At 35.4% G+C, this 12,308-nt stretch overlaps 1 protein-coding gene across 7 annotated transcripts in view; it reads right to left on the bottom strand.

The window, feature by feature from the left end:
• The window catches only part of trpm3 (transient receptor potential cation channel, subfamily M, member 3), a 137,507-nt gene that overhangs the window by 67,077 nt on the left and 58,122 nt on the right, over positions 1-12,308 (bottom strand). For all 7 annotated transcript variants that reach the window (XM_084115390.1, XM_084115386.1, XM_084115392.1 and 4 more), the window contains exons 2-6: positions 4,268-4,347; positions 3,636-3,837; positions 2,595-2,808; positions 1,724-1,848; positions 343-514 (exon numbers count right to left, since the gene is read on the bottom strand). In XM_084115390.1, the coding sequence (XP_083971516.1) occupies positions 343-514; positions 1,724-1,848; positions 2,595-2,808; positions 3,636-3,837; positions 4,268-4,347 (793 nt within the window). The remainder of the gene's footprint in view (positions 1-342; positions 515-1,723; positions 1,849-2,594; positions 2,809-3,635; positions 3,838-4,267; positions 4,348-12,308) is intronic.

Raw genomic sequence — 12,308 nt, 5'->3', positions numbered from 1 at the left:
CTGAATGACGTTTATTTGATATCTTTATGCGAGTAAATGAACTGTATGGATATTATCTGGCAGAGTGCAGTTGAGGAGGGCTTTGTGCTCTCAGTGCAGTCAGCTATGAATCTTGCAACTCGTGTAGCGCATTTGACGTTGAGCCACAAACTAATCTGGGCATTTCTGACAGCAATTTATAGAGAATCACCTCTGTGGGTTTTTGAAGATCAGCACAACAAAACCTAGAAGAAGTGACTGGATATAAGACTATTATAACCTCTCTAGAAAATAATTTAAATGCACCATTGAATTTGCATCTTAGCAACATTAGCATTTTTAATTACTCGCAACTGTACTCACGCGTGTTGATCTTTTGCAGAGAGATGTGTTTCTCTAGCTGTCTGCGCAGTTTGACTTCTGCTCCATACTTTCCGGTGGTGCCATTATCAGCCAAAATGAAGTGGGAGTGTAGGCTGTTGAGTACTGTAAGCTTACTAAGAGGGTTAGACATGGTCTGGTACGGCCGGACCACCTGCAATACACACAGCATGAAGTAAAAAGAGGCTGTCCAGGGTTGTTCAGGATATGAAGAATGACACAATAGTAACAGTGGCATGCAAAAGCAGAGTGGCATGCACAAGTGATCAGTGGACAGAAGATAAAACATTCAGTAAACATAGTGAGCAACTTGGGGTCCAAAAATCTGAGACCACTAGTAGAAATGGTTTAATTTAGCATATTTATAATATAATAAAAATAAATAACTGAATACAAGTAGTATATAAATAATATATAAAAAATAAATATTGTAATATATAAAATGAATATTATAATTATAAATGAATATACAAAATTATAAATAAATAATTAATATTGTTAAAAAACAATGAAATTAACATGAATTTCAAAATGTTTTAGTATTTTAGTTGCTCCCCTTTTTGCCTTGTGCTTCAATGGAAGCAGGAACATCTGACTGTCTTACAAACAGTCATGTGATCAATGCCACAAATTTGATTATTTGATCAGTGACCTAGAAATAGTGAACACATAGTGTCTTGTTTTTTCAAAACATCATCTCTAAAACATTCACTGCATGAGATATCCGACCAGACCAGACCAGACTAGAGAGAGTGGAGGGGTTGAGTGGGGCTTTGAGAGAGATTGAGAGAAAGACAGAGCCAAAATTGTGTATGAGTAAAGGGGGATAGAAATCAGTGGTTATAAATAAAGAATGATTCTATCTCTGTGTCTCAGTTGTGCATCAGTCCTCAGAGACACACTGACAAGCTGAGGTGAAACTGAGTAGATATATGTAGTGGCTCACACACAAATTATTTATAGAATTCTGCATGACACAGAATACATGCAGAGACAACATGAAAATCATCCTGTTGTGATCTGGAGATTTGATTTTGTGAATAATACTTCCAATGAATATATCAATTTGTCTATTTCATTATTATTTAACAAAAGCACATTTTGTGAAATCTGCTATGATTCAAGCCAGATAAAGTCTTACTGGTCATTTAGAAAAAATATAATATAATATAATATAATATAATAAATATAATATAATATAATATAATATAATATAATATAATATAATATAATATAATATAATATAATATAATATAATATAATATAATATAATATAATATAATATAATATAATATAATATAATATAATATAATATAATATAATAGGTTTAGTACTTAAATTTATCTGTAGTCGAGTCACTTACATCTTTGCCCACCAGGTCTTCCTGGTTCTCCACAATCCCCCAGGGGGCAATGCCAATAGTACAGATCTTCCCCCTCGATTTGGAAGCGTGGTCTTTCAGAGCATCACCAACATGCCTGATGACTCCTGAAGAGACAGATAACGGAAGATATAACAGATTCTCAGTGTGAGAGATATCACACAAGGCATCATGGACATTGAGATATCTCATCTTCATCCGCCATTTATCTCTCTAAGAATTTAGATAGTATCAGACTAGCTACAGTGCTATGCATAAGTTTAGACACCCATGCTAAAGTTGACTAAAAAGAGGAATAAAAAAATCATCTTTTGGAAATTGAACTTAATGCCTTAATTAAAAAAAATTAGGAAAAATCCAACCTTTAAGGACACCAATTTTCTTTGTGAATGAATAATGTATCGTAAATAAATAAATGTTCTTCCTTAAAATACAGGGTGCATAAGTCTGGACACCCCTATGTTAAATTCCCATAGAGGCAGGCAGATTTTTATTTTTAAAAGCCAGTTACTTCATGGATCCAGGATACTATGCATCCTGATAAAGTTCCCTTGGCCTTTGGAATTAAAATAGCCCCACATCATCACATAGCATTCACCATACCTAGAGATTGGCACGGAGTACTTTCCATAAGATCATCTCTCAATGCAAATCAAACCAGCTAGGCTAACTGAAATAAAACTATATTTCTTTATTTTTTTATTCCTCTTTTTAGTCAACTTTAGCATGGGTGTCTAAACGTATGCATAGCACTGTATATATAATATTGACTAGCATTGCTCAGAATCTTAATAAGAGTAATCTATTCAGAATCTTAATTAAACTGAAAGATACATTAACACCTCGTACACACCAGTGTTAACTCCTCCAGTGAAGATCCAGGCCCCAGTGGTCATGGCAGCCTTGATTAGACCCTTGCCAAAGACTTGCTTGAGTTTGGGCTGCAGCTCGAAGTTCTGAAGTCCTCCATGAACAGAGATGAGCAGCTTGGGAAGCTCTAGTTGCCACTCCTTCGTCATCAGATGCAGCAGTAAGTCTGGCTTAGTGTCAAAAGACACTCGAACATACTGACAAAACATAAAAGTGGAATTATGACATAATCGTTTAACAGTACATATACGATTTTACACAACCATTCAAAAGTTTGGAGTCTGTAAGATTTTTTGTTATTTCTGAAAAAGGCTATTATGCTGATCAAGGCTGCATTTGTTTGATAAAAAAAAATGGGGAAAATTATGTTGTTATGTATTGTTTATTGTATAAATCATTACAATTTATGTGATATTATTACAATTTAAAAGAACAGTATTCTATTTGAAAATATTTTACAAAGTAATTGATTCCTGTGATGGCAAAGTCTTCAGTGTCACATGATCCTTTAGAAATCATTCTAATATGCTGATTTAGTGCTCAAGAAACATTTCTTATTATTATCAATCTTGAAAACTATGCTGCTTAGTACTTTTGTGGAAACCATTCAGGTATGTCAAGCTGTACTTGCTGGGATTTAAATCAACATGTAGGTAAAATGTAGGAACTTTGTGTTCCTCTTAAATGACTTTCATTTTCCGACAATGACAGCTGTATAGTGTTAAATAGCAGCCAAATTTCTGGTACAAAATGTCTACTTACTTTCAATACATTTCCAATTAATAAAATAATTTTGCTCCCTACATTTTCATCTGCAGTCTTATTGAGTAAGACTTATTGAGTATGTCCTCTGAATTACTGACTTTATGGCTGTAAAATGAATGATATTTTGAAGCTCAATCTGGCAGGATCAACAGATATTGATAATAAATGTCTTGCAAAAGGTTCTAAAAGGTTCATGAATATTTTAACAGAGTTACTTTGAGCATCAAACCATTGTTAATAAGAGACTAAATGCGTCTACCATTGCTTTGTTGGAGTGTCCACCTCCCTGAAACTCAATGGTTCCAAAGGCGTCAGTGGGACTGAGCTGGGTGTGCTTGCTGATGGACCACTTCTCTGACAAGCTGTCATTCTTTGGCACACGATCTGACTTCTCATTCTGATTGGATGAGATGCTGGGGGGCAGGCCAACATGTTGACCAATTAGACGGCCACAACAGCACCTGTGACAGAAGACACAACCCGTAAAAAGAGTGTGAAATTAAGTGAAAGTCAAAACTGTCAGGAAGTGATTTACAAAATCCTTATTTGCAGATTTTATTGAAGGTTTTAGAGAGGCTTTGAGATTTACATTTCTCTGCCAGATTAATTACAGCGAAGCTAACAAATTCTTCACATTTTTAAAAAGTCTAAAAGAAGCATTTCGAAAACAAGATCTTCTTTACAAGTGTTCACTTACGCAATCTGTAGTGATTCTTTAGATGCTCAGTGGTATCTTTAGATACTCTAACAGTTTCGAACAAGGCCACACCAATGAAGAATGATTTCTCTTTCATTAATAGTATCTAAAAGCAGCTTAAATCTGCTATTTGCAGATTTGTTTGTTAAAAATTCACCTTGTGCAGAGACTACAACAGTGGTGGCGGTACTCACCTATGGGGGTCTTTGGTGCTTACAATAATGTGCACACATTCTCTCTTGCTGAAAGCTCTTTCTATCCATGATTTCTGTGCCTGGGGAGAAACACAATATGTATAAGTTACAGAAATCACTAGAGGGAGAAATGCCAGCTTCCTGCATCCACTAAAGAGACCAGTAAATCCCAAGCAATAAATAAATAAATACAATGTACACATTTCACCAGCCTCTTTACATTGCAGCACCGGGAAGTGGTGCTTTATTGTACTTTAGGCCTATTTGATCATGATAACCTTTTCGCCAATTGTTGCTCATTCAGAGTTATAATTTCTATAGTACATATAAAAATAGTACATAGTTTTTATGATTATGAACTGGTCTCTTGGTTTATGTTTTACTTTTTGAAGTATTTTAAATAAATTATTATCATTTATTATTGCCACCTTATTTTTTAATCATAGACACTATTGTTTTCTTTTTTTATTCCTGTCAGTGCTTTTGTCATGTGTATTGATGCTTTGGCAATATTGTGAGTATAATAATCATACCAACAAAGAACATGTAAATTGAACTTTTAATGCTTTTATTCAAAGGTATTACAGGCCCCGCATTTACAAATGAACACACTGTCTGTTTGCATGAGTGGCTTGCTCTAATTCAACACAACAGCAGCACCGTCTGTGAACGCACCTCAAAAACAGCAAGTGGTTACACAGGCACTTACCCCACAACTAGACTTCCCATGGTACACCATTACTCTTATAAAAAGCTAGCCTGAGGTAGAGAGGGAGGTGGTACTGGGGTTTAGCTTTTACAGGAAAACCCCCATGTGATGACTCAGTGAATCCAGGGCGCATCACTGACAACCCACATTCACACATTGTTACGCCAACATGAACATGGATAATGTAGATCTGACTGAACTCAATGCTTTCTGACAGAGCTGCTGTGAGAGCAGCTCACTGCTCTGCTGTTGGGTCAAAAACAATGCATTAACATTTCTTTTTTGAGGTCTGAGAGACCCCAAGGCTATTTTAACTGTTTAAAAAACATTAACATTTAAGAATGGCATTGACACTTCACAACCTTTACTCATCTTATGAGAACTAATTATAAACAAAAAAGTTTCATATTTGGAATGTTACATTATTCATACCAGAGAACCCAATTATAAAACATCAACTAATGTTATATATATAAAACACTTAAAAATAAAATCAATTGTTTTAAATGGTACACTTTTTTTTTTTTTTACAACGTAGGCATCACAAAATTAAAAATGAAAGCATAAAAAATACTAAAAAATGTTACAAATAAAATTTAAATTTTGAAATTTAAATTGAGATACATTTGAAAGATTTTAAAGACTATGTGAGTGTTAGATGATGGCAGATGTAATCTAAATCTAAAAATAGCTGGCTCATATAGTTTCATTTTTATTTCAGTTTTTAGTTATTTTAGTACATCAGGTTAAACTAAATGAAAATAAGAAATGTTGCCTTGGCAACAAGCTGAATTAAAGTTAAAGTTCATTATTATTATTATACTTACAGCATTGTGTCTCTCGAACCTCAATATTAAACAAATACAATCAAAACGGTTAACAAAAGCCAGCTTCTTGCAGAGCCAAATGTACTGATATTAACAGTCAAGCAAAAGAGAAGTAAAATAGTTCAGAAAGTAACAACTGAATTATTTTAAACCCAACTGGGATACCTAGGCGTGATATCTCTGTAATTCTGCTCAAGTGTGATGAACATAATCAGTTTAGTCTCCAGTGTATTCCTGTGTGTGTTTTTAATGCGATAACGCACCAGGTAAGCTACTGTATATCGCTGTCTGATGTCAGAAAATGCAGCACACATTCGAAACAATTATTAGTTGAAAAGACCTCATAAACTTCTAATATACTTCTTTTCTTTTGCTCTTATGTTGTTTGTGAGTGTTGACATGATTCGTAGGGATCTCCAGTCACAGCGGAGAGCTGTCAAAAGCTTGTGGTGTAATTACGATTTGTCCTCAGGATTGGCGCCCTGAGAAGCAAAGAACAGCTTTGCTCCTTGTTGGATATATCTCAAAATCTGTAGGGGATCTGTGTCAACAGGTAATGTTATGGAAGGTGGAGCATTTGGACATGTAGACAACGAAAGCCCCCCCCAAAAAATCAATATATTATGAATATATATCAATATATAATATATTATGCAATATAATATGCATCAAAATATTATCAAGTAAGTGCAAAAAAGAAAATTTGTATATTTTGGAAATAGGTATTGGTATATAATGCATGTATCAATGTAATGAGATTTAACAGCAAATTTATACCGTCAGAAGTTAAATAGTCTATCAAAGTTAGCGCTCATTAATAACTTAAAATTAGCACTTTATTAATGACTTAAAATAACTTACTTTTGCAGCCAAATTCTTATATTAAAAACTAACTTTTTACTTTTCTAAAATGTATATCATCAAATGTATAATAATTTAATTTCTTATAATAATTTGAATTATTATGATATCATATTAAATCATTAGAAATTACCTGCTCTTATCGTCATCTTCATAAATAAATCCAGAAGTAAGAAACCCATCATCATTTTGCAATCCAGATATTCACAGCTGCAGCTTCTGCTCTGTTGAAAGGCCGGGGACTTTAGAGGCCAAACACACATGCTTGTGGCCTTGTTAGCTGAACTCAAATGTGTTGGGACTTCAGCATTAATCCCTTCTGAAAGTCTCACAGACGAAAAAAAAAAAAGTCAGGACGCCCCCCTCAAATCCTGTTCCGCTAACCTAATTTGACACCGTTACAATAACAAACTCCCAACAGCGGCATCCAGATGGGAACATCCACGTTTCCCTCTCTCTCAATCATACACACATTTGTGACACATTTAAACACACTTTTTCTTTGCATTGGTTGTCTAGAAAATCTTAGCATGATTATTCTGACTTAAACTGCAGTTGTGGTCAGTGTCTGTCCCTTCACCAGAGGGCCTGTCAGAATCATCTCACACTTCTGTGCATCAGCAAAATCCTTTACAATCACCTCACACAACACCAACAGCTAATTATACGGGGGAGGATCAAAGTATCGCTTGGTTGAGCGGCGATTAACAATGGCCATCACCTTCTTTTTTTGACATATGGTAATTATATCAGCCCTGCTGAACTTACATAACACCCCCAACGTATTTATTAAAATAAAGCACACACAAACACAGTGCTGATACACCACCTGTCACCTGTGTGAAAAGATGTCAGTCTGAAACAGATGGAATCCTCTAAGCTGTCTATCATGCTTCTCCTGCCGGTTGAGCAGCTCAAAGACTGATGGGAAAGAAACCTGTGGTGAGGGTAAGACCTCATATATAAATATGTGTGTGTGTGTGTGTGTGTGTGTGTGTGTGTGTGTGTGTGTGTGATCTAATTTTTAGCATAGCACATATATAATATTCTAATTTTACATTTGTACTTTAGAGGGGATGGATATAAATGACAGGAGGTGTAAAGTAAAAGCATCCACTCAACTTGCTATTAATTGCATGTTGCAAATATTGCAATTAAAATCTAAAATTGTGTCACCTTCATTTTACCATGTCAATTTATGGGCTGAATACATTTACTGAATAAAACATTTAATTTGTATATTAATACAATTTATTTGTATAGCTCGTTTTAAACATTTAAAAAAAGAAATTACTACTGTGAAGATGAGCAAAAGCATTTTGACAAAATAGAAAAAATAAAGAATAATACAAATATTTAAAATTTCAAAAAAAGTACATAAGTATAATAAATATGATCTATATTAGAACTAAATAAGAATATATAATATAAAATAAATAAAATATTAAATATTAGTTAAATAATATAAAAATGTAAAGAGCAATGTTTTGAAAGAAAAACATAAAAAAAGTTTTTACTTTTCATGGGAACGCAAAAATGAATGACAATAATTTTATCAGTATATTAAGCTTTGATAGTTTTTTAACATAAAAACTGCACACTTCTCCTTTAAGTGATCCTAACTCTCTTGCTCTCTTGAAAACTGTTAGTGGTACTGTAACTCCTGCCTCCAGTATCCCCCTGCTCCCTGCCCTGGCCCCTACTGAGGTGTTGGGATTTCAATAAAGGCACTCTGCTGAGAGTTCATTTAATGTAGATTAGAGTTTAATTTCCCCACTGTTTAGCCTAATTAAAGCCTTTGGAGATTAGTTAAAGACTGTCTATACAGGGGCATTGCAGGATCGAGTATGGCAACATTTATAACATAAAAGAAGAGAGCAGCACTTTTGTACAGGGAATAGAGAGTGCTACTCAGGTTAAGCAGTGAAAGATTAATCATTTAATTTGAGGATTATTGGCATCAGCGTTCCCCATCTGAGCACAAGAGAGACATTGCTATATTTCTAGGTAATGTTCAATTTGCTAGTGATCTCGGGTAGCAGTGCTCCTTAAAGCTCTTTTGCAAAAAGAAATGCCGCACTGGCAAGCTACATAATGCAGTTTAACTAATATGGTAAATGATCCTATGATATGCTGAGTTGATAAAATAAAATCGGATTATTATCAATGTAAAAAAAAATAGTTGTGCTGTTAAACTATATGATCATAAACTACATAAACATCTAAACCATGTGCTATGACCATAAGCCTGAGTTTAGGATAGATGTGATCATGACAATCTTCTTCAGGCACTGAAATACCTGTAAATGGATTTTGAAGCCTCCGCAGAGGAGAGGACAGATCAAGATGTTTTCACAGGAAAAAAGGAGAAGGCACAAGAAGAGGCTTTTAAGTTCCATTAGGTCTGGAATTAGCTGAAAGCTTTTAGCAACTGCAAGGTCACAAAGAGGTAACATGAATTTACTCTGAAGGTTCATTGCTGAAATTTGCATAGAAAGCTGATTGCATGATTACTGTTAACAGATTCACAAACACCCTATACAAACACATACGACAGCTTTCCACTTTCACGGTTTTGTTGAATATTGGAACGCGAAGCGTGGAAATCATGTGTAAAGGTAGAGACTATTGACGTATACTTCACTTGAGAACAGAAAAAAAAACGCTTTTACAACAACCAAACAAACCTTTACGTTTTGATGGTGAACAACACGGCTATAATAGTCCACTAGACTAGCATCGAACCACCATTAATCTGCAAATTCAAACTGATTATTACGGATGGTCTTTTTAACAGTGATCAAACAGACTCCGATCAGTATTTAAACCAGTAGTGTGGAAGAGTCCTAGTTCCTTTGCACAACTTAAATACAGCACTAACATGACTTTACAGGCACAAATAAACAGACACACATTCTCTCTTTCACATACACATTCAATATCTGAATATATAATCACAGGGCTACCCACCCCTGTTCATTTTGACAGGCCCTCTCATGCTCTCTTCCTTTTCAGTATCCTGCAGCTTAGCTGCTTACTTTGGCATGAAAACAAGCAAGGGATCAGGCTATCCATGAGAGATATGTGTGTACATGTGTGTGTCTGTGTGCTTTGTGTATGTAATACACCCAGCTTTAGTAACTAGCCTAAACGGTTTGTTCTGTGGTTAACTGGACATTTCAAAACATTGCAAAGAGTATTGCCCAGAGTTACATCATTTACCAAAGATAATTTACAAAATGTCCAAAGCTGATGGGTTTCAGAACAAACCCTCTTGAAATGATGCAGAAAAAGTAAAGCATACTGTAATGAGGCAATGTATTTCCCAATATTCTTTAAAAAAGCTGTGACAGTAATCAACACATAAAGGCAATCATAGGTTCCCCTTACACCCATAGCATTAACATGAATTTTGTATACAGTTAATATATGGATATTTGATAGTGGGATTGCATATATAACTGTCTCTATTAGAGCTGCACGATTTAAAAATATGCAGGTGGTGCCGGAGTTTATGCTGGATTTATGTAAATCACATTGTTTACACATTGGACGCTTTGCAGATGTGTATATATATACATATATATATATTATTTTTTTATTATTTTTTTTTATTATTATTATTATTATTTTTAATATTGCAGTTTGGATGCTTTCATTGTGATTATACTGGCTGGGTTTACAAAAGTTTATAAACTTGACAGCATATCTTTAGGGAATTTGGAAACAAAGCTTGCCCCTTTCCAACTGTAATCGCATGTATTTGTGATGATTATATTGCCCAAGAGTTGAAAAAACAAAACAAAAAACAGATTAAACACACTTGTTACAGACACATCGCAATGCTGCATGTATTAAAAAGACACCTTTCAACAATTCTTAAAAAATCAATACTTCAATGAGTACATACTTCAATGAGTATTTTAATAATTCCCGCAGGTCTACCAAATAATGCGGAAAATTCCCCCGCAAACATTGATTCACTTTAGCATGTAGATTGTATGAGTAGCCTAAATTAATCCACACAGATTATAAAATCAAATCAATCATTTTAAAACTTTCTCCAAGACGCAATTTCACAAACCGCTTGAGTGTTCATTGGTGCTGCGTCTTCTCTCTCTTGTCTCTCAAAATGGGTTGGACAAGGCAAGCGTCGAAACTACACTCTCGCGTTTAGGAGTCGGGACATGACGGAATTGTCACTTGCACAATTGGGCCAGCATTGCATCGTAACTAAAGTTGATCATTTTCGCTTCTTTTTAAGTCTTATCAGTTTAAACATTCAAGCTGAGAGAGTTTATGGCTTCGGGAGGGGCGAATGTGCGCGTGTCATTCAGAACACAAGACAAAATTAGAGCGTTCTTTCAAAACAGAACATGACAAAATAATAGTTTTTACTCGATTGTACTATTTTGGTGATCGTTGGGAGCCAAAATTGAAATCGAAATCGAAATTCATTTAATTGCACAGCCCTAGATTCAGTGATCACAATCTGATCACAATGGGCCCTATCTTGCACCCAGCGCAATTGACTTTGTACACTGATGCATGTATCATTCCTATTTTGCACCCGACGCACAGCAGACTTTTCCCTTCACAGACGCACGTCGGTAAATTAGGGAATGAACTTGCGCTCCTGGGGGCAGTTCAGCGAAAAGAGGAGGCGTGTTCCGGCGCAAACATTCCCTGGTGCTATTTTGCAGTTTCAGAAAACAATTCCGTCACAGACCAGGAAAAACCTAGTCTAAAGTCAGTGGCGCTTTATTCAGATGCTATTTTAAGGGCACATGCTTGGCCATAATGTAGCGTGTGCACAACGCGCATACACTTTGCTCCTCTCAGGAGAAATATTACCACACAAGGGAAATCATTGTGGTGTCCATGAAGATGTGAAAAAATAGGCATAAATCTAGCTTACACATTTACCCAAATTATTATACGCCTGTTTAACTGAAGCTAATTTGGGTTTCTCCCATCCCCATACAATGTCACTTATCTGTCTTTTACAGCCCTGATGAGAACGTCGGTCTCCTCGGCTGTGAACCGCTCCTGGCGTGCGCCTGGCAAATCCTGCTTTTAAAGGGAATGTGAGATGATGCTCTGATTGGTTTATTTCATGTTACGCCCAAACCACACCTATGAGTGATGTAGCTACTTAAGACCAACCCATTTTAGATTTCCGAGATCCACCCACAAAGTTACTTGCGTTTCGCGTTTGATACTTGCGTTTCAGATCGTTAAAATAGGGCCCAATGTGTTTTTGGTGAATTTACATCTGACTTTTTTTAAGATTTATTTTTGGTCTTTTTGCCTTTTTAAATCAAATTGGAAAGAGGACAGAAAGCAAAGTGGGAGGTGGAATTGGGAAAAGACCACAAGCTGGGATTCGAACTCGGGTCGCCTGAAGCGCAACAGCACTACCTGTCATAGTGCTGCCAACAAGGCCATCACTCCCATATACAGTACATCTGATTTTGAATGTGGTCAAATGTGATACGATCATCGAAAATGCATGTCTTAGATTTAGCTAGTAGACCGGTGTCAATTAATTAATTTCATTTAGCAGAGGCCTTTAAAAAAGGAAATCTGTGATTATTTTCTAATGCTTTGCCATAACACCCAAGTATAGAAAGTGTTTAATTTT

The sequence above is a fragment of the Abramis brama genome, assembly GCF_963993115.1.
Source record: "Abramis brama genome assembly, chromosome: 5".
In the NCBI taxonomy this organism is placed as follows: Eukaryota; Metazoa; Chordata; class Actinopteri; order Cypriniformes; family Leuciscidae; genus Abramis; species Abramis brama.
The sequence above is the reverse complement of the archived record's forward strand: the minus strand, read 5'-3'. Positions and strand labels throughout refer to the sequence as shown.